This window comes from Phyllostomus discolor, chromosome 6, assembly GCF_004126475.2.
Source record: "Phyllostomus discolor isolate MPI-MPIP mPhyDis1 chromosome 6, mPhyDis1.pri.v3, whole genome shotgun sequence".
In the NCBI taxonomy this organism is placed as follows: domain Eukaryota; kingdom Metazoa; phylum Chordata; class Mammalia; order Chiroptera; family Phyllostomidae; genus Phyllostomus; species Phyllostomus discolor.
The window spans coordinates 102,383,582-102,407,336 of NC_040908.2; the positions used below are offsets into that span (position 1 = coordinate 102,383,582).

General features: G+C 38.1%; 1 protein-coding gene across 1 annotated transcript in view; it reads right to left on the reverse strand.

The window, feature by feature from the left end:
• Window positions 1-2,676: 2,676 nt before the first annotated feature.
• Window positions 2,677-23,755, reverse strand: part of TMEM123 (transmembrane protein 123) — a 39,442-nt gene continuing 18,363 nt past the window's right edge. The window contains exons 2-4 of the mRNA XM_028514498.2: window positions 7,999-8,349; window positions 6,665-6,818; window positions 2,677-3,773 (exon numbers count right to left, since the gene is read on the reverse strand). Of these exons, the coding sequence (XP_028370299.1) occupies window positions 3,749-3,773; window positions 6,665-6,818; window positions 7,999-8,349 (530 nt within the window). The 3' untranslated portion in view covers window positions 2,677-3,748. The remainder of the gene's footprint in view (window positions 3,774-6,664; window positions 6,819-7,998; window positions 8,350-23,755) is intronic.

Here is a 23,755-nt window from a genome sequence, read left to right on the forward strand (position 1 = left end):
TGGCTATCACATAGAGCTTTATATTACAGCTTGAAGTCAGGAAGTGTAATGCCTGCCTCCCCCTTTGTTCTTCTTTCTGACAATTGCTTTGGCTATTTGGGGTACGCTGTGGTTCCATATAAATTTTAGAATTTTCTACTCCTGTAAAAAATGCCCTTGGAATCTTGACAGAGATTGCATTGAGTCTGTAGGTAGCTTTTGGTGGTATTGACATTTTAACAAAATTAATTCTTCTATTCCATGAACTTGGGATATCTTTCCATTTGTATGATTTCTTTCATCAGTCTCTTGTAGGTTTCAGAATAGAGTTCACCTCCTATGTTATTCTTATGCATTTTGTTTTTGATGGTATTATAAATGGAACTGTTTTTTCAGATAATTCTTTACAGAAATGCTGTTGCTTTTTGTATATTAATTTTGTATCCTGAAGCTTTACTGAATTTGTTGAGTATTTCTAACAGTGTTTTTGTGGAATCTTTAGGATTTTCTATTTGTACAGTCATGTCATCCGCAGAGACAATTTTACTTCTTCCTTTCCAATTCTGATGACTTTTATTTCTCCTTGCTTGATTGCTCTAGCTAGGACCTTCAATAGTATGTTGAATAGGATGAGAGTTGGCACCCTTGTGAGGGGAAGCAAAGTCAGGAATGACCTATGTTGCCATCTTAGTGATGTCATTCTCATTGTTTTGTGTATGCATAATGTACTTTAATGAAAAAATAATAATTAGCTGAAACTTAAAAGTTTCTGGACAGATGTGCTGTTTATTACATGTACTCCCATATACCACTGGGTCAAAAGCAAGATACATGCCATATCCTGAGTGAAGCTAAGCAAGAGTGGGGAGGGAGAAAGAATTGTGTGCAAATAATATAACAGGGACCTTTATATTTCCTGAGGACTGCACCCTTTTCTATTGATTACCTTATATACAAATATTTGTTATCCTCAGTTAAATTATATCCAGTTTTAAAGAATAAAAATACTTGAATACTATATATTAATGCATTTGCAGTTGATTTATAGTGGTAGTTTTTTTTATTTCTACTGTGAATATCCTATTTTTAAAATTTTACCTGGCAGAATTAAGTGGCTTCAAATGAAAATTCTTTGAGCAGTGCTTCTCAAACTTTGGTATTCATCAGAATCACCTGGTAGGATTGTTGAAACGTTTATTGCTCGGCTCCACTAGAGTTTCAGTAGGTCTTGGGTGGGAGACTCAAGAATTTGCACTCCTAACAAGTTTCCGGGGGATGCTATTGGTGGTTCAAATAACTACACTTACAGTGTCAACAATCTGACATTTTATTTTGGGGTTTTCCTATTAATTTCTCTTGAGTTTGATGAAATGAAGCAAAACCACACACACTTGGTAAAACTCTTGGTGAACAAAATTTTATTCTAAAAATAGATCTTAGATCTTAGTTAACAATGAAATATCCAAAGCTAGTTATTATAATAAAAAGAAAAAAAAGGATTCACTTTAAATTTTTTCCTGAAAAATACAAAATTATCACTGTAGTATACTGCCGACTCTGATGTATCTGTATTTGAATTATTTATTTTACAAATTATCCAAGGAAATTTTAAAATCACTGATTGGATTCTACCTGATAATATACATCTGAATTGCTTTTATCTTCAAGTAAATACATTCTCAAGGAATGCAAACAAAATAGAATGTTTGCTTTAAGTCAGTATAATTAGGAAAAAATTAGAAAATATACTCCAAAGCAAAATATTGGTTTGCCCTCCCTGTTTCCCTCAATTTTTGCACATAACCAAAAACACCTGACTGTATAGAAATACTGGTATTTAAAAGTAGCAAATTATACAACTTATATACAGCACAGAAAACTTTTTGTGCTATACCCAAAGCACAGAAAACTTTAAAGGCATATGATGACATTTAGTATTTAAAAAGTGGTTTTTTACCTTCAAAGTGCTAAAGAAAAAAGTATGCAAGAAAATTTCAGGCCTGTCTACAAAATTCTGACTTATCTGAAGTACTGAAACATCAAGAATGCAGGGGACAAAACAACTTAAATGTAAAAGGCCCCACTGCTATAAAAGACCGGTTTCATAGCATTTTCTCCATACAGCGTGTGTCACATCCATCCTGTCATGTCTGTATCTGGGATAACTTCCATCATCCGCATTCATCCCATCAACTGGCCATAATGCACAGTGAGTAGAACTGATTCTTTTAAATCAAATTGCTTGATATAATCTCCATAAACTAAAAGCTGATCACAAAAGTTACATATAATTCCTATTAATGTAGCTGCATGTTTACTAGAACATCTTAGCTCATTTTTAGACTATTAGAAATTGGTGTGATTTACTTTGACTAATCTAAGATAGAAATACCATCTCAGTATGACGCAATACCTCTTTTGTCAAAACAACCCTGAGTTTTGAGTGCTGGGATATAAACTGTAAAACTGAAAACACTCCAAAATATGTTAGCTAATATCAGTGTCCCTGTAAGTACTATGCTTTTCCTCTCTGCTAACAATACATGTGGAAGTACCTCCTCTTCAGCAAGAGAGGAGTTGTGGGAAGAATATCCAAATAAGGAACTCCTGTCTTAAATCTTGGTAAGAATTTATTTCAAAATACATTGGTATTTTAGCGTAAAAATGCTGTTTCTCCATCTTTTGAGTAAAATCAACAGTGCAGAAAAATGCAGTATTTCCACCTTGTAGGTTTAGTAGCGTGAGGGGAGTGCTACAATCCTTGGCTTGAGGAACAGAGCATTAATCTACAGTTCTGACTGTACAGAGTCCTGAATGTTGTATGGGAAGTCAAAAAGGGGCTTTTTAAAAAAAGTTAGGTGTGTTTACGCTGCATTAAACATTTCTATATATTGAAAGCAGCTCTACATCTCTTAAAAATATTCACTAAATAATAGCTGAATATGAAATAAAGCAATTTCCAGTGGTGACGATATTCTCACAGTAGCATATAATCTAACTTCTTAATACTAACAACTAAGTCTTTAAAACACTATCCTGTTAAACATTGCAATTTACTGAAATTACAGAGGGAAAAAAAGATAATTATATCAACTGCCACTAAAGCTTGAAAGAAGTTATTAATAAAAATACAGGCTCTCACAGGGCTAAACTCCAGTATTGTTTCTACTTTTATTTGATTTTTTGTTTGTTTGTTTTGTGAGGAGGGAATGCATTTTGTTTCTAAACCTAGTACTAAAACAAAATATTCATGCTTTTTGAAGAGACACTTAAACTAAAATTATGCTTAAGATCTGGTTTACTCATAAAACGCCTGCCATGTGACATCAGTAAAGCAGCATATATCCATCCAGCTCTGTGTAGCACTAAGTTCTCTGCGTGAGCAGGAAAGACAACCCACATCCTGAGTGCTGTGACGAGCACCTTATTTGTTTGTCCAGATGGCACTGTGCCCTTCTGAGACGATGTCCCCCAATCACTGGCCCCTATGTGACCAATGCCACAAAGAAACCGGGACAGGACTTGTCTTAACATCTATTTCCTAAAAGTGAATATAACCACTGCATTAACTGTATGTTCCAAATGAAACCCAAAAAACCCTTTTTACCTTTAGTAATCATGAGAAGTGATCATAAGATATAATCATATTTATATGATGTATTGTACATTATATGCATGGCCTGTTTATACTGTTTTCAAAAAGAGAGTATGGTCTTAAACTAATCGACAGGGATGCACCGATCTTCTTTCCAATGGTCCTCATATTTCCTTAAATGATGGCATCATGTTCATCACTGTAATATATCAAAGGTTAAAATTACTTTCTTTTGTATTTGTATCAAAACTACTTATATATACATATTTTAAAGTAACAAATAATTTCAAATTTTAGAATTAAAATTAAGTGGTTAAGGATTGGAATAGTGGTTCAGGCTGTCAAATCTAGACTTAAATTTTTGCTCTGCCTCTTGGGGCTGTGTGACTTTTCACCAGTTAGCGATTATAACCCTCTTTAAAAAAGAAAACCACCATCATTTCTTGAGCATTTACTACGGGCCAGATGTTACACTACAGACTTTACATCCAAAACTCATGTAATCATCTCAGTAGCCCCGTGCAGAGGACACTTTTATTTACTTGACTTATTCGTTCTCCCATTTGCACAGGACCTGAAGTTAAGCAAGCATGTGAACTCCCATCTTGACCCCTGGGCACTGTGCTGCCTCGTTTACATAAGCACGGGAAGGCACCCAGCTAGTCAGCAGTCGACCAGGCTTAAAACTGTTGGTCTGGCCAAAAAAGTCCGTCTGGTTTTATTTTTACCAATACCTTTATTGTTTTGGATATTTTGGCTATGTCTTGTTATTGGCTAGAGGGTAGAGGCCAGGAAGAAGTGCTGCTAAACATCTATCTTCCAATGCATAAGACAGCCCCATAGCAAAGAATTATTTGGCTAAAATGTCAACAGTCCCAAGAAACTTTGCAAAACACTTGACACGTTCAATCAGTGACAGCACTTTCTCCATACATTGCATAAATCTTTTTAGACTTTCAGGTGTGTTTTTACATCTCTTGAAATAATAAAGCATAATATGCAGAAAATGTGACGTATTTTCTTCCATTTTCAATATTAAACTGGCTACACAAAAGTTTTGATAACAAAACCAGTTTTGGTAAGTTTTTTAAATATGTATGCTCTTATGATAGCTGTCACAATACAATCTAACAAAACTATTTCAAATGAAGTTAAAGACAACTAAGCATCACTACAGCCATCACACAGAAAAAAAACAAACTTCCTAACCAACCCAATTAGTCTGTCCCAAACCCTATGTCTTAACTATTTAATTCCATTGTTTCTCCATGCAACTCTAAGAAACATAGGAGCTAACATTTTAATTAGTTAATATCCAATAAGTGAAAACTAGAAATGTTCATTATTACTGGATATAGAGGGTCTCAGTTTCTTTCTTTTTAAATTTTTTTTAAAAAAGATTTTTATTTATTTCCAGAGAGAGGGGAAGCAAGGGAGAAAGAAACATCAATGTGCAAGAGACACTGATTGGTTGCCTCTCACATGCCCCCAAACAGGGACCTGGCCCACAACCTGGGCATGTTCCCTGACTGGCAATCGAACTGGCAACCCTTTGGTTCAGAAGCCAGCACTCAATCCACCGAGCCACAGCAGCCAGGGTGAAGGTCTCAGTTTCTTTACTGGGACAAACATTAAGTCCTTACTTATGGAACGCCATTTTTTATAATTTCAAAGGAACTACTGGCTTTAAAATGCACATTTTTTTTATATAGCACTAAGAAAAATACAGCCAATTAAACTAAAACACAATGCTTTCTCATCCCACGGACTGCAAGAGATATCCTAATTTCAGAGGTGTTAAAACATGGTAAAAACCAAAAATGTTTACTTAGACTCAATTAAATATTTTTTTTACCACCTACTGATTCCTATATGAAAATAAAACCCCTTTTAGAGTCAAAATGCTTCTGCCAGCAGTTTCCTCCCAGCAAGTGGGGAGTCTGGACCCTGACTTATTCCCCAGGGCACATGGCGCTGTGTGGTCATGTATGTCTAAGGGGAAAATTAGCCCATAAGCTGAACTTGCATACTTCATGGTTAAGGCAGTTTAAAAGGAAAATACATATTTTAATTTAACTGCTACACTATTTTATAGCCTCCACTATATGAATACATACTGATGTTATGAAATACAATTGGCATTTAATTTACTATAATCAAAATGTGCCTTCTGTTTAACTGCTTAAATTTACTAAGAAAACAGATGATAAATATTTCTAGAAAGAGTGATTTTTAAGAATTACTGCAAATTTTAAAGGCTCAACCAGTATTTCTCAAATGTTTCTTACATGGAAAGTCTGTGTGGGATGCATATGTTTACAACAACTTAAAACAAACAAATCTGGGAGAACCATCATCTATTCTACGGTATTATACATGAACATCAAAAGAAGGAATTGGTACTTGTACATATAAGACTCAAATCTAAAAGGATTTTGTTGGTGTAACAAAAGCTGGGAAGCACTACTTCCAAAAATTGTAAGGCCTATACAATTTATGAAGGAGGAACATGGTTTGAAGATCAGGGCTTGAAGTAAAGCTCATCTAAAAAGTAGTTTTACCACAGATAAAATGATAATGTATGTTACACTAACAAGTCATTTGATACAGTAGATTATCAGGGAAAACGTGGCTGTCAGAAAAATTTCTTTAGTTGCTTTGCCTTTGTCATAGAAAGCAAAAACCATGTTTTTACCAAGGATGTTATTTTAGCGCTACCGATAACACAAGACATGCTAGGCCAACAGCCACACAAACCCTGATCCGGTGTTCCTTATGATTACAGCTACAGTCAAGTAAAAAGGGTTGGCTTAACTTGGCTCTGTGGTAAAAAAATGTATAACATTAAAAACTAGAAACACATTACCAGGTACATACATCTATTTCTGTGTGTAAATAATTGTAATCAGAAGCTGAACATACGTAATTTACTTTGGGCATAGAAGATTAATGGGAACATAACTCATAAATCTATAAATTACTCATCTCTGAGAAGAACATCGCCCCTACTACTTTGATATTTCGTCATGATATTTAAATAAAGAAATACAGAGATAATTAAAATTAAAGTCCTGGGCAATCAAAACTCACATGGTTCTATACTGAATGCCTCTTCTTGAATAATACATTTTGCATCCAATGTAAAGAACAGATAAAATTCCCAGTGTTAATACAATACCACCGACAAAGCTGCCAATATCAAATTTTGATCCTTTGTTTTCTTTAGAATTTATTGTTGCTGTTACTGAAAGAAAACAAAACAAAACAGGCTTTAGTACTTTTAAAAACCTAAAATTGTAATAACCTAAAATTTTCTGAATCTCTATATAAATGAACATGGAATTGGGGACAAGGGGGCCTCTAAACATAGAAAGGTGCTCCCTAGCATCTCTAGAGACTTGCCTGGCTCTAGTTTTTTTCGGTCTATCCAACACCTCTCTCAATGAAAAACCCCCAGTGCCTGCAACCCCAAGACCTGGAGGTGTCTGATGGTGCTGGACTTGGACAGTCTCTCACCAAAACCCCGGAGGCAGCAAGACTTCATGTTTTTTTCCCCTTATAAATCCTATTAAGAGTTTATGCCTTAACAAAAGAAGTCTGGGTAACACAGCTATAATCTTGAAATTGGATCCAATTTGAATAAATGTTTCTAACTGAAATTTCTCCTTTTAAATAAATTAGAAGTCTAAACTATTTTGGTTTGAATCATGGCAAGAGCCACTGAGATAATATGTTTGATTTCAATAAATAAATTGTAGCAATAAAGAAAATGAACTAGATGGAGTAAAATACATAAAAACACACAAAAGAAACCATAAAGTCTGCTGTTTGTTCTCATGAATGTACTAGCCCTTGAAAAGAAGAATAATGTTGGATAACTTAAAAAGACAATCTTCTTAAAGGTTTTTGAACTCATGGTTTCACAAACATCATGTTTTTAAAAATGCAAAAAATAAAGAGTGCTGAGACTCTGAAACTACATACATAATTATATCTAATACCATTTTAAAATATCTTTATGGCACAAATGAATTAAAATCACAGTCCACTGTGATTTTGGTTTGGAAATCACATAGACTGAGCCTTCCTAATTCCTTCCTACAGTGAGGAAAGGCATTAAAGGTATGACAAATTTTCAAACCACAAAATAAAGTCCCCTGTTAGGATAAATTACTTATTCACAAATGGGTCTTATATAGTCATTATTTGGTATGATTAAGTTGGAAAACCACTTTTTTTTAAAGGGACAAGAACACTAAGTCAATCAGCTCTTTTCCTGATTTCTACAACTAATTTATTTAATAGGAAATCGTTGCCTAAATTTCTGTTATTTATTTTTGCAGAACGGAATGATGATATACATGTGGCACTTAAATTAACAACTATTTTCAGCACAGGAAAAGTAGATCATTTTTAATACATACTTGTTACTGATGAAGAAACCGATGTCACCGAGCTGTTGTGGTTTGTGGTCATCGTGGATGTGGACACCTGTGATGTGTTTTGTGAAATGCTTGTTATCTTGGGTGTAGACTTTAAGGTGGTAGATGTTGTATTTATTGAGACCCCTGGAGGTGTTGTCACTTGGGAAGTTGTTGTGGATTTCAAGGTGGTGACTGTCACATTTTTTGTGACTGAAGTAACTGAGGCTGTTGAGGATTTCACTGTGGATTTCGAGGTATTGACTGTCACTGACGAAACTGAAGTTGTAGATGGTTTCACGGTCGTGCTGGAAGATTCATTCCTATTGTTGGCAGGCACAGGTGGGACATTCCCTGTAAGAAAATCAAAAAACATTAAAACTGGACTTCCAGCCAAGATGGAGGTGTAGGTAGATACACTTTGCCTCCTTGTACAATGAAAAGGACAACAAATTTATAAACAAAAACAACAAAAACTGGCAGAAAATTGAACTATATGGAAGTCCGACAACTAAAAAGTTAAAGAAAAAATATTCATCCAGACCAGTAGGAAGGGCGGAGATGGGCAGCGGGGGTAGAGAGGACACATGACAAGGCAGTGGCTGGAGGACTGGGTGAGTAAGGCAGTGGCTGGCCGTTCCACATTTGTATGCAGATAAACTGGGAGGAACAACTGGGGAGTGAGACAGACTGTACAAGCCAGGGTTCCAGTGCAGGGAAATAAAGCCTCAAAATCTCTGGCTGTAAAAATCTGTGGGGGTTGCAGAGGCAGGAGAAACTCCCAGCCTCACAAGAGTTTGTTGGAGAGACCTGCAGGGTTCTAGAACATACAAAAACCTACCCACCTGGGAATCTTCACGAAAAGGGCCCAGTTTGCTCGTGGGTAGCGAGGGAAGTGAATGAAAGCTGGGAGAGAGCCAAGCAAGCGGCATTGTTCCCTCTCAGACCCCTCCCCCATATACAGCAACGCAATGCAGCGATATGAGTTGCCTCACCCTGGTGAATACCTAAGGCTCTGCGCTTTACAATGTAATAGGTGTGCTGAGACAAAGACATGTGGCCCAAATGAAAGAACAGATAAAAAAATCTAGAAAAACTAAGCAATGAAGAGATAGCCAACCTATTAGACACACAGTTCAAAACACTGTCAATGATGATGCTCACAGAAATGGTTGAGTATGGTTGCAAAATAGAGGAAAAAGGGAAGGCTATGCCAAGTGAAATAAAGAAAAATATACAGGTAACCAACAGTGAAGGGAAGGAAACCAGGACTCAAATCAACAATTTGGAGAAGGAAGAAATAAACATCTGACCAGAACAGAATGAAGAAACAGGAATTAAAAAAAAAAAATGAGGAAAGGCTGAAGAATGGCTGGGGCAACTTTAAATGCTCCAACATCTGAATCATAGGGGTGCCAGAAGGAAAAGAGGAAGAGGAATAAATTGAAAACTTATTTGAAAAAATAGTGGAGGAGAACTTTCCCAATCCGGTGAAGGAAATAGACTTCCAGGAAGTTCAGGAAACCCAGAGTGTCCCAAAGAAGTTGGACCCAAGGAAGCACACACTGAGGCATCATAATTACATTACCCAAGATTAAAGGTAAGGAGAGAATCTTAAAAGCAGCAAGAGAAAAGGAGACAGTTGCCTACAAAGGAGTTCCCATAAGACTGTCGGCTGATTTCTCAAAAGAGACCTTACAGGCAAGAATGGGCTGGAAAGAAGTATTTGAAGTCATGAAAGGCAAGGACCTACATTCAAGATTACTCTGTCCAACAAAGCTATCTTTTAGAATGGAAAGGCAGATACAGTGCTTTACAGATAAGGTCAAGTTAAAGGGGTTCATCATCACCAAGTCCTTATGTAAAATGTTAAAGGGACTTATCTAAGAGATAGAAGATCAAAAACTATGAACAGTAAAATGACAACAAACTCACAACAATCAACAACTGAATCTAAAAACAAAAACTAAGCAAACAACTAGACTAGGAACAAAATCACAGAAATGGAGAACACATGGGGGGGTTATCAGCAGGGAGGGGGGAGAATGAGGGAAAAAGTACAGGGAATAAGGAGCTTAATTGGTAAGTACAAAATAGACAGGTGGAGGTTAAGAATAGTATAGGACATGGAGAAGCCAAAGAACTTATATATACAACCCATGGACTTGAACTAAGGGAGAGTAATGCTGGTGGGAAGGGTGTGCAGGGGAATAGAGGGGAGAATAAAAATTGGACAACTGTAATAGCATAATCAATAAAATATGCTTAAAAAATACTTTAAGACTGGAGCTATGACCTGGGGAAACTAAGACCCCACATCACTGTGACGTTCATGGTTCCATACAAACAGGTCTAGCAAGTATGGCAGTGTGAGAGATACTTAGTCCATTAATAACTACTCAACAGGAATCAAGCCTACATTTAAGAATTTCTGTGAAGATATGAAAAAAAGGATTGAGTCCATTCAATACAGGGACAATGTCTTAACCATTTCTATCTGAAGATCTTACCATACTTCCTGTCACAAATATTAGTTGAATAGATGAGTAAATTAATGGATATGAGAAAGGTTTTTGAAATTAAAAGTTTAAAGTTTCTCTGCCACATCCTTCCAATGAGCTTTGAGGACAACCAGTAGTTGCATGTTTCAAATTCCTCTTACATTTTCTCCACTTTGGGTCTCAATGTGTGTTGTCTTCCACTGAGTATTATCTAATATTTTTAAAAGGCCTAAGAAATTACTTTTGTACTATAAAGACCACTAAGTTATAACGTTCCAGCATATGATACAAATGCTATGAACTTGAACTAATCTTTTACTATTAAATTCTGAATGCTTTATATAGATAAAATATGGTTTAACATTGAAATAATCATATTTTATTTTTAAACTAGTGGATGAATTCTATTGCAGTGAAATTAAATACAGCAAATAACTAGCATTTGTATCATATCTTTAGTATAAAATGATCTCTGCAGAGTAAAACAATGAACACAATGCTGCTTTTGGATTCAACACACAAACATAGCCCGATCCCCACTCCCTGCCAATAAGAAATTTTATACAGTCACATGGGCAAAAATAGGGAGGTATTACAGATTAGTTCTCCACTAAGAAAATCCAAATGTGTTAAAGAAACAACTAAGCAGCCAAAAATACAAATTGACAGAAGAGGCAAGTACATTTTGTATCAAACTGTGTTTCATGATTAAATGTGTAAACTGTAATGCCCGGATTTGCTCCTTGAGGTCAGAACTCATATCCAGTATTCCTTCTCCCTTGTCTGTAATATTGTTACAGAACAAAGGGCCAAGGGGGGGGGGGGCACATGGATATACTATTACCGAAAGGAACACCCCGCCCCCCACCCCCCCTTCATTATGTCCCCCGCCTTACAGGAAAGACATCTCTCAATGCCAGATATTTGTGAAAAGGAAAGGAAATGTTTACTTAATGCTATACAGACTTAAAGTAGTGACCTAATGTCTTCATTAAAATATCAAAGTCCTTTAGGATACCCACAGCCGCACACAGTGCTTCCTTCTCCCCCTGCCCTAATTTGGGGTACTGTATCTCTGGAAAAAAAGCAAACATCTGGGATCCAGGCTCCTGACACAGTCAGCTGTGTCTCCGTCCGGGCAGGATCTCCAATTAATCCAAAGCCATGTGGCACCTTCTCATGGCCTACTGGCCTTCTTTCAGGCAAGGTCTCTCCTGCTTCCCAAGCCACTCGGTCAAAGGGAGCACTCCAAAACCATGTGGTCCTCTTCTACCAAAGCTGCAGGGGCCCCCATTCTGGTCAAAACTGCATGGTTCTTCTCTCCACCAAAGCTGCGGGGGTCTGCACTCTGGCAAAACCATGTGGATCTCCCTGCAAAGCTGCAGGGAAGGGGAGGTCACCACTCTGCCAAAGTTGAGTGGCAATTCTCTGCTAAAGCTGCATGGTGGTTCCCCCTACTAAGCTGCAGGGATCCCCACTCTGCCAGAAGCGTGTGGCCCTCCCCTACATGGCCACAGCTGCGTGGTCCTCTCTCTAATGGCTGCCATGTCTGGGTTTAAATCCCGGTGCCAATCTTCCTCCACACCTCCATTTCTGACTCCTCCTACAATCAGTAACATCTGCCAGCATTCCTGTATTAGTCCAAGTTTACTGGGCTGCCATCCTGAGTCTGGGCAGGTGTGCCCCCATGTCATGGAGCCAATCTTCTGCAAGCTCCCACATAAGTGCTGTAACTCAGGGGACCTGCCCCCCACTCAGTTACATCTTGGGGGGAAGTTCCTTCCATCCCCCTGGCTCAGAGCATGGCCACAGCTATTTAACATATCTACGTGACCAGCCAAAGGCTACAGATATGTTAAATGACCATGCCATGGATTAGCTGCAAAGCTGTGGCTGCACACAACAGCCCTGCATGTTCCAGCTCCATGTGTTCCTTCCCCCAACTCACACCTGTGGGGGAAGGGGTGAAGACATCTTATATGTCTTTCTAATATTTCCTAGACACCTTGAGTTCTGGACCCCATTCCAAATCCTTATTTGGGCCCCGCCTTGGCTGTACCCTGTAACAATATAAGTAAGTGATCACTTGTGCTCCACTACGAATGATCCTATGCCACCAAGGAAGTTTGGATGTCTTCCCTTTCCCTTAACTGTCCAGTTACTGACCAGCGACTCCAGGGGGTGGCTAGGTTAGCACCTGCAGAGATACCTGCAGAAGAGACCGCCTAGGGCTTGCAAAGGATTAGGTCCTATCTGACTTTGCCAGTCTTAGCCATTGTCTCCTGAAGCCTCTGAGAAGCACAAGTTGTAAAAGTTTTTGGGGTGAGGGTTGAGCAAATAGGTGAGGGGGTTGAAAAGGTATAAACTTCCAGTTATAAAATAAGTAAGTCATGGGGATGTAATGTACAGATGGTGACTATAATTGATGATACTATATTGTATGTTTGAAAGTTGCTAAGAGAGTAGATCTTACAAGTTTTCATCACAAGGAAAAAAGTCTGTAACTATGTATGGTGATGGATGTTAACTAAACTTACCGTGGGTGATCATTTTATAAATATCAAATCACTATGTTGTACACCTAAATCTAATATGTTATATGTCAATTATACCTCAATAAAATTTAAAAGTACTAAAATCAAAAGAAATACAAAACAACAAGACCAAAAGAAGGTAAGTTATTGGAGAGTGTCACTGTGCTTTGTGTCTACCCCCATCTCTGCCCCTGGAGAGAGAAAGGAGAACACTACCCTTCGTTTCAAACAAAGCTGGAAAGGCAATAAACTCTTTGACATTGATTGGTCTTAGAGTTTCTTTTGGATAGGTCTTTCTGGGCAAGGGCAACAAAAGAAAAAATAAACAAATGGGGCTATATCAAAATAAACAGCTTTTGCACAGTGAAAGACACCATCAACAAAAGTCTTAGAAACTGTGGACACTTCCTGTGTGTCCCTCCAGATCCCGCCAGTTCTCTGACCTGAGAAGGAACCCTTATCAGTTGCACGGATAGGCGACCTTACCGTCTAGGTCTCTGGTCTGGTTCAGCCAAAGAGAAAGCATCATTTGTTAGCTTGTATAACTGATTTGACTAAAAACGCAGTGTCCTTTACTGCTTGGGACTAGATCCAACCAGGAACAGGCTCACAAAGTTAAGCCCAGTTCTGTGTGCCCTAAAGCTATCTGTCTGTCCACATGTACTGAGTTGGCCAAAAGTCCATTACATTTTTTTCTGTACGATGGCTCTAGTATTGCTCATTTGTCTTCAACTTTATTCAAAACAATTTTGTTAGATTGTATTGTGACAGCTGTCATTAAAAAGAACTTATCAAAATCGGTGAATTTTTGTATAGCCATTTTAATATTGAAAATGGAAATACACATTTTTGGCATATTAACTTTATTGTTTTAAGAAAGGCAAAAACTCAACTGAAATGCAAAAAAAAAGAGATTTGTGCAGTGTATGCAGAAGGTGCTGTGACTGATCAAAAGTGTCAAAAGTGGTTTGCGAAGTTTCTTGGTACCAATGACATTTTGGCCCAATAATTCTTTGCTGTGGGGCTGTCTCATGCCTTGGAAGATATTAGCAGCAACCCAGCCTCTCCCCACTAGAAGCCAATAGTGGGAGATAGCTGACATACTCACAATATCCAAATCAATAAAGTTACGGGTAAAAATGAAACATGTGTGACTTTTTGGCCAACCCAATATTTACTTAATGAATACTTAAACAGTATTCATTCTGAACCAGACACAGTTCTAAATATTTAAAAATATTACAATTTTTGTAATTACCCAGGAGGCAGATGTAATGGTCATCCCTATTTTACAGATGAAACTGAGGCAGAGAGGTTGAATAACTTGAGCACAAAGCAGTAAGGGGAGCAGCCAAGATTTGAATTTAGGTGGCCTGGCTCAAGAGTCGTTGTTCTTGATCACTATGTTAAGTCACAAAAAGTAGTGCCATTGTGATGAAAAACTTTGGTTGTGGTGGGTGACTGTCACTGCCCCACTGCTGACCTTCAACATGCTAAGTATAAGCTAATAATGGATATTAGGTAGAAAAAATCACAATATAAGCATTCTCACAATAACTCTAAGTATTTAATAAGCCTCAGTAGGGTATGTAACAAATACTCTTGACATTCCATGTTCTACAAACCTATATACAGAAAACACTACCAGTCTGTCTGCATTGTAAAACACACATAAAACAGTAACAACTTCTCATCTCCAGACGTATTTCACTGTCCTGACAGGGCTAAGATGTGTGAGAAAATAGGTCTGAAATATTTCAAAATAACATTACTAGAACTATAGTTACAACCTCAAAAGGCTGTGCAGGTGACGCTGTCACTCAACTGCAGAAGATTGATGGCCTCAACATGGAGAATAAGTATGTGTAATGTGCAGCTGCCACATAAGAATTTGGTCATTAACAAGCACAAAGCACCACGACAAAGAGATTTTCAGTCAGCAAAAAGAGTCTGCTCAAATGTCAGCAAAAAGAAATCCCTAGAGATGACAACTGTACAGCTTAGTATCCACTAGTGAATAATTTTAATTCATTGTGTAAAGGCATTAGAAAATCTGATATTCAATACTGAACAATTTTTTTCTTGCACAACAAAAAAAAAAGGCAAAACTTTGCAATTACTAAAAATACATACTTGCTCAAATGCTAGAAATGGTACCAGAGTCAAGAATGGGTTTGCTCCCTGTGACATACAGATAAGAAAACTGTGACTCAGAAGCTTAAGTCAATTCCCTAAATCATTCACTGTCAGATGAGGTGGTGAGCAGACCTTACTTAATACAGGTTATCTCCTCTGGGCCTGCTGAGCTTTTCAAGGATTTCCTCATTATTCCTGATGAAAATCCACCTGAATGCCAGAGCCTGCTTTATCTACTTTAGGTACTAGTTTTATCATTGACTATCTTCACTGCACTAAAAGCACCTTCAATAAGAGCAAATGTATATACTTAAATAAAACTTTGCCAGTTAAGAAATCCCTGAGAGGTGTGCCCCCCTCAACTGCAATTCTGTCAGAACAACCACTATCCTGAGTCTATTCTACATTTATCTTTTTACTTCACACTACTTCTAAGCAATATAGTACTATTTTTCACATTTAAATTTTATATAACTAGCATAATGTTAAAGGTAATCTTCTGTTCTTTTTTGTACTCAACATGTTAATTAATTTCATTCATGTTAACATCGACTCCTCTGGTTCATTCATTCCTCATAGTATAAATATTTAATTTTTTATACTGAGAATTATGTTTTGAGATGTTTTCTGTTTCTATGAGACTGATGATATGACTAATTCAAATACCTTCTGAATAATCTACCCAGAACACAGCTGAAAGGCAAAATGTGTTTGTGTATAATCAGGCTCTTCACTTGTAAGAGATGTATCCCCTGAGCCCTCACTCAAAACCCCAACAACTACTGACCCAACAATCCCACTTCTAGGAATCTAGCTAAATCCTAGCTCAAGCCTGTACAAGTACACTTGTGTGTTCACTGTAGCACTGTTTAGAAGAGTAACAATATCCATGAACTGGGGCACGATCAAGGAAATTATGGGACACCCATATTATGAAGCATAGCACAAACATCAAAATCCATCAGGCAGAGCTATACATCCTGTGGTGGTTTTAAAATACGCCCATGGATTCTTTGATATTCCTCCCTTCAAAAGGTGAAGCCTAATTCCACTTCCCTTATATGTGGACCTAACTTAAGAGTCTTGCTTTTTAACAAAGAAAAATGGGGGAAATTATGCTATGTGACTTCTGAGACTATGTCGGAAAAAAAAAAAGAGAAATAGCTTCCATCTGGCTTTGTCTAGGACCTAGGAATCTCTAGGATTGCTCACTCTTGGGGAAGCCTTCCACCATATTGTAAAGATACTCAAGCAGCCCTATCCTATAAAAGGAGAAAAAGTAAGGCCTGCTGATAGCCAGCCTATGATTTAGTTCGCCTCAAAAGTGAGTCCTTCGTGACTACAACCTCGAATCTGACCCCAGCTAAGCATGTAGCTAAATCACTACCTAACTCCTAGCCCAGAGAAACTGTGAAATAATAAATATAATCTTAAACCACTAAGTTCTGGGGTTCTGTTATGTAGCAATAACCAGTAATATAATAATACAAAAAGATCAATATTGCATAGTTTAGTCAAAAATCAACTTGCAGAATGTTATGTGCATGCCTATTTTGTATATTTATACTAGCAAACAGTGATTAATCGAGGGAGTTACTGGGAAGGGAAAGGAAGGGAGGAACCAGATTCTGACTCTGTGTGCTTTTGCATTGCTTAAAAGATTAAGTGCATGCAGTATTAACTTCTATAATTTTTAAAGACTATAAAGATTGAAAAAATATGAAAGAATTTTAAACCAATAAAGATTAAAAAACTCTCCCCCTTTGTAAAAGAAAAGAGCAAAATCACCTTAATTTTAGACACATTGCTAACACGTTCTATTGTGTGGTTTCCTAATTGACTGCTGATTAAAAGCGGCAAATTGGGGGATAAGTGGGCTAATTAAGGGAGGGGAGACATAATGCCAATACGAAGATATGATGGTTGAGTTTGTCAGAAAAAGGAGTCGAGATAAAATAAGCCATCTGAAACCACTCAAGCGTAGAAACAAAGATCCTTATTTATCTAGAAGCCTCTGAGGATGTATCTCACAAGAATATAATCATAAAACTAATATTTAGTGGATTGAGCACGGGCTGGGAACCAAAGTGTCCCAGGTTCGATTCCCAGCCAGGGTACATTCCTGGGTTGCAGGCCATAACCCCCAGCAACCGCACATTGTTGTTTCTCTCCCTCTCTCTCTCCCTCTCTCCCTCTCTCTCTCTCTCCCTCTCCCTCTCCCTCTCCCTCTCCCTCTCCCTCTCCCTCTCCCTCTCCCTCTCTCTCCCTCTCTCTCTCTCTCTCTCTCTCTCTCTCTCTCTCTCTCTCTCTCCCCCCCTCCCTTCCCTCTCTAAAAATAAATAAATAAAATCTTAAAAAAAAAAAACAAAAAAAACCCCCTAATATTTATATAGCAGTAAATAGTTTATAAAATATTCCACATACAGAATTTTGTTGTATCCCATAGTAAACCTTGAGGCATACAGAAGCATTTTTACTGCCATTTTACTGATTTGGAAACAAACCCAGGGAGCGAGTGGAGTCAAGGCACCAAGCGCCCTGAATTTCATGCTAGAAGTTCATTCAGACTTGATTATATACACAATACCATTTATCTGATACTGAAGAGAGGGTTAAGATTATAGATGTGGGTCCTCTCGTCACTACAGCCAAACTGAGCGTTCCTCCTGGCCACTCAACTCTGCACAACTACAGGCTCAGAAGCAACCTTTTCAGAAACAGTCTTGGTGCAAGACAAACAGCTGTTCTTACTAGGGGTTTCTGGGAGAAGCTGGAGGCGGCAGGAAATCTTTGTTGAAAACATAGAAGTGAGAATGCAGAAAATTCTAATTTGTATCAGTTTCTAGTCTCCAGATAATAGCATATGTGTCTAATTACCTGAATTGAGTACAATTGCTTGCGTTTCTGAAAAGGCAGCCAAGTATATTAGAAAGAAAGGCAGGGTCAACCACTCCAGTGCTTAAATGGCTACAAAGTCACTTTCTGTCTGAACGACTTTTCCTCATCCCTAAAACAGGACAAACAATAATTAGCTCATTTGGTGCTTTTGTGGAATTAAAAACCAAGGGTGATTATATATACCTGAATACCTGAGTAATGTTAGGCAACAACATTATGCTCAACAAGGGTTACCATCATTATCATTATCACCACCATCACCACCTCCACCATCATTTTACAATAGGGCAAACTTGCAAATAAAGATGCCTGGGCCTTCTTTGCAGCACACACCATTTCCTTCCTCCACACCTTTCCTCATGCTGTGTCCACCAATGGTTTCCTTCATTCCACCTCTGAAAGTCACATCAACTCAGACCTGGTTCATGCTATTTCCTCTCAGATTTTCCCAACTGAAAAACTAATCTCTCCTTGATGAGTGCTCATTTGTTTTTTGCACATTTATTAGTACACTTAGCATACTGATCTTTTATTACAGCTATTTTTATTCTTTTCAATTAAATCATAAGCATCCTAAGGACAGTATCTATGTGCAGTTAATTCTCTGTAGCTCCCACAGTACCTGGCATACTCCCAGAACATACTGTATTCAAAATGAACATCTGTTGCATAAATACAACAAAGGAATATCAGAGGCTTATATAGCAGAATTATCACTAAACTCCTGTAGGACGATCAGCAGGATATTTGTAGCTTTGAATCTAAATAACTAATATAGTAACCTATTATAACTCTGACTTCTCCACTCTTGACCACTATATTTGGATCATCATTAACAGTAATAGTTAACACGTACATAGCGCTTATTATGGGCCAGACACTGTTCTAAATGCTTTACATATATGTACTTATTTTATCCTTATGCAACACTATAAGGAACTAGAATATTTTAAAGCTAAAGTACTAGCTTTAAAAGCTATAATGCCCAAAAAGAATTTATTAATAAGCATTGCAACACTCTACAGTTTACTTCAATCAGTCTTCACAAACCCCTGTGGATTGGGATCAGATGTGTTTTATTTTCCATTCTTTCCCTATTCATATTTCAATACTTATTAATGATTATACTTTTTTCCCAAAGCAAAACAAGGTTCTACTATCTATTGTCTATAATCAATTTCCACTGACCTACAGAAACACTTTTAGTTACCTCTATCTAACTAGTATAAAAGTCAAGGAGAATTATCTCTAGGCCCTGGATTTCCATAGAAACTTGCCTGAGGTCAACCACTTTGCAACTAATTAGTACATTGACAAAGCATGTATAATAAGATATTTGTAAAACTAAAACAAAAAATTTTCTAATAAAACCCTTCTCTTGTGTGAAAAATTACCCAGGATCAGTTTCTTTACAATAATTCATCTTTCTGTAATGAGGTTGCTATTTAAGTTTTAGCTATCTCCAGGAAGTTATAAAAATTGTCTTTGACTTCATAATAGAAAAATCCAGAAAGTTTACAATCAAATAAGGTGTTCAAGGATCTCTGGTATTCCTTTTGTTGCTGTTATTTAACAGTGAAAACAAATTTACTTACTAGAATATGAAGATAAAGATTGAATAAGCATGTTTAAAAAGGCTGTTTTATCCCCTGTTTACTGATCAAAATCCATGACTACCTAATACTTTAACAATTAAAAGACTGATTTGATGACATCCTGGATACTATAGGATATCAAAGTAACTAACTGATGTATGTGCCCAGACACAAAACTTTTTATTTACTGAATGGCCTGCTTTGGGTAAAGTTTTGGGTCTGGGCATATACTGTACTTTTTGGACTATAAGATGCAGCCCCCATTTGGGAGGGAAGTGGGGTGCATTTTATAATCTGAATGTAGTAGCTTACCTGGCTTGCTGTGGAGGGGGTGAGGGGCGGCAGTGGCCTACGTAATTTATGTTATTAAATATTTTAATTTTACTACATTTTTTGCTTCAAATTCCCCCCCCACCTCCAAACCTAGGTGTGTCTTATGATCCTAAAAATATGGTACATCAGTTACTGGATGTACCATTGTAGTAGGGACATCACTTTAAATCAAAGGCCAGATATGCTTAAGCTTATTGAAGAAGGCATGTCAAAGCTGAGAAAGGCCAAAAACTAGGCCTCTTGCATCAAACTTGCAGTCAGCCAAGTTGTAAATGCAATGGAAAAGTTCCTGAAGGAAATTAAAGTACTATTCTAGTGAACACACAAATGATTAGAAAGCAAAACAACCTTATTGTTGATCTGGACAAACTTTTAGTGGTCCGAATAGAAGATCAAACCAGCCACAACATTCCCTTAAGCCAAAGCCTAATGCAGAGCAACACCCTAACCCTTCAGGTCTATGAAGGCTGAGAGAAGCGAGGAAGCTGCAGAGAAAAAGTTTGAAGCTGGAAGTTGGTTCATGAGGTTTAAGAAAAGAAGCCTTCTCCAAAACAAAAGTGCAAGGTGAAGCAACAAGTGCTGATGTAGAAGCTACAGCAAGTTATCCAGAAGATCTATTAATGAAAGTGGCTACATTAAACAATTCATATTCAGTGTAGATGAAACAGCCTCACATTGGAAGATGCCATATACATCGGACTTCATAGCAAGAGAGGAGAAATCAATGTCTGGCTTCGAAGCTTCAAAGGACAGGCTGACTCTCTCTACTCTGTCTGTGCTCTATAAATGGAACAGTGAAGCCTGAATAACAGCACATCTGTTTACAACATGGTTTACTGAAAATTTTAAGCCAACTGTTGAAACCTACTGCTCAGAAAAAAACTCCTTTCAAAATATTACTGTTCACTGACAAAGTGCAGGGCCGCCCGAGAGCTCTGATGGAGATGTACAATGAGATTAATGTTGTTTTCATGCCTGCTAACACAACATCCATCCTGCAGCCCATGGATCAAAAGGTAATTTTGACTTTCAGGTTTTATTATTTAAGAAATACACTACCTAAGACTATAGCTGCCACAGAGTGAACTCCTCTGATGCATCTGGGCAAAGTAAATCACAAACCTTCTGAAGGGGCTCACCATTCCAGATGTTATTAAGCACTGTGAATAGAAACTGTCATGACAGTCACTTACCTCATGGGAACTGAAATGGAGCCAGGAGGTCATGAAGAGGTTGCCTTATGCTCACCCTACCTGTGAATTTTAGAGACCACATCCTGAACTTCACCTAAGCTTCACCATAGCAATGAGACTATCTGAACTCTATCCTGAAAGGAGCCAATCCAGCTCACCAGTCTGTATCTTTCATTTGCATAGAGGATCTAAATGAGGTTTGAATTCTTGGACTCGCCACTTACCACAGAGCAGTGATTTTCAACTGGTGTGCCACAAGAATTTCTAAAACATGCAATATCTGACCATTTATTTAGTCATGGGCGTTGACCACTTTTCCCTTCGGTCAAATAAAAAAATGACAACAGCCAACACAATAGCTATCTAATGTGAATGAATCAAAATTATACCTATTTTTTGTAGCGATAGTTAAAAAATATAGTTTGCTGTGCCACAGAATTTTAGTAACTGGTTTGTGTACAACGAGATAAAAAAGGTTGCAAATCGCTGTCCATCTGGCACATCTTGGAAGCTGCTTACCTCAGAATCTTACCATGTGGACCTCCCCTATCCTTTTCAACTAGTCATCACACTATGTTAGACAACCAACAGGAAAGGTGCCTTTGTTACAAATGTGTGGGTTTTGCCTTTATAAACCCTGTCTTTGTTCTCTTTGGAGTTCAATTTGGGTTGCTACCTAAATCTGTGCCTCCTGGACTGCACTTCTTTTTGCTCAATTAAATGCTTTTGCTCTCCACTATGGCCTAAACCTAGTCTTTGGTTAACATTTCTTACGGATGAACAAAGAAAATGGTTTCTTCAGAGGAAATCTACTCCTGGTGAAGAAGTTGTGGAGACTGTTGAAATGACAATAAATTCAGATTATGTGCATTTAGTTGATAAGGCAGTGGCAGAGTGTGAGAGGATTGACTCCAATTTTGAAAAAAGTTCTACTGTAGGTAAAATGGTATCAAACAGCATCTCATTTATCTCTGTATCTCTCTTCAACTACAGTGAAGTTGTTTGTGAGTGGAAGTGTAAACCAGTGTGGCACATTTCATTACTGTCTTATTTTATTTATAAATATAAATAAATATTTATATTTATAAGTAAATATATTTTATAAATAAAATAAATTTACTAATTTATTTTATTTATTTATTTTATTTTAAGAAATTGCCACAGCCTACCCAGCCTTCAGCAACCACCACCCTATCAGTCAGCAGCCTCAACATTGAGGCAGGACCCTCCACCCACAAAAGCGTTACGATTTGCTGAAGGCTCAGATGATGGTTAGCCTTTTTTAAGCAATAAATTATTCTTAAATTAAAGTATGTACTTTTTTTTAGACAATGCTATTACACAATTAATAGACTGCGGCACAGTATAAAGACTTTTATATGCACTTGGAAACCAAAAAAATCATGACTCACTCTTTTGTGGTGGCCTGGAACTGACCCACAATATCTCCAAGGTATGCCTGTATATGTTGATGAAAAATAATTCAAAAAGCAGTGACTACGTATTTGCATATATTAAGAAACTATTGGGACTGATGTCACCAAGATGGTGACTAGAGCATTCCTGACTTTGTTCCTCCATAAGATCAACTAACAAGTATTCATGGGCAAGGCACCCCTGAAAGAATCCTAGAACACGGGGGTGCAGCGGGGATGGTATGGGTGGTATGTATGTGTGACTGTCTGTCTGAAGTACTCCTTGCACCACAGAGGCCAAGACAGACCACATTAGAAGAGTAGTAGGCTACATGCTGGCCGCATGCCCCACCCCAGGATGGCACAGAACCATGCTGAGAGGTCTCCCCTGTACCTGTGGTTCATTCAACAGGAAAAGAGAGCCTAGGGTGGACGTTCAGCTCCCCCAGCATTGTGGGTTGTATCTTGGGAGCCCTACTTCTGTCTTGCCCATGGGGATTTCCCAGGAATTTGTGGAGCTCAACCACTGGAAATCTGATTGTGATGGGAAAAAGGGTGGGGCTTGCAACGACTAGCACTGGGATCTTGGCAGACAGAGTTCCTACCTGCAGTGTCCGAGTAGTAATCCAAACCAGCAGCTTTGCTTATTTGCAGAACCAAGTCAGCATAGTACAGCCTGACTAGAGAACTGAGCAGGATGCTTGTTTACCTGATTCAGGTCTTAAAATGACAGATTTACCAGTCCTGGAGCTTGATCTGGCTTGCCACAGGCAGGGGAGCTGAATCATAGCCCTTCCCACTGCTGAGTGAAGCTTCCAACCCTGCCCGACCAGAAAGAAGGGCAAGAACACCTACGAGCTGCATAGCCAGCAATGCTTGAGCAGAGGCCAAAAGGCAGGGCTGACAGTCTGCAGAACAAAGCCAGTGGCCCTAATTGGCCAGTGAGGTTGGGGCACCAGTTGGCTAGAGTCTTACTCACCTTGGAGTTGGTTCTCCCACTGCGACTTAAAGGGAAACTAATTCATGGCCCTGCCCAAAGACCCTCAGCCCACCCAGCCAGGGAATCTAAACTGAGCATATGCAAAGCTGTATAGCCATCCTACAGCCAGGCTTACAGTGACACTTGAACCAAGAGCACAGTTGGTGGCTTTCACT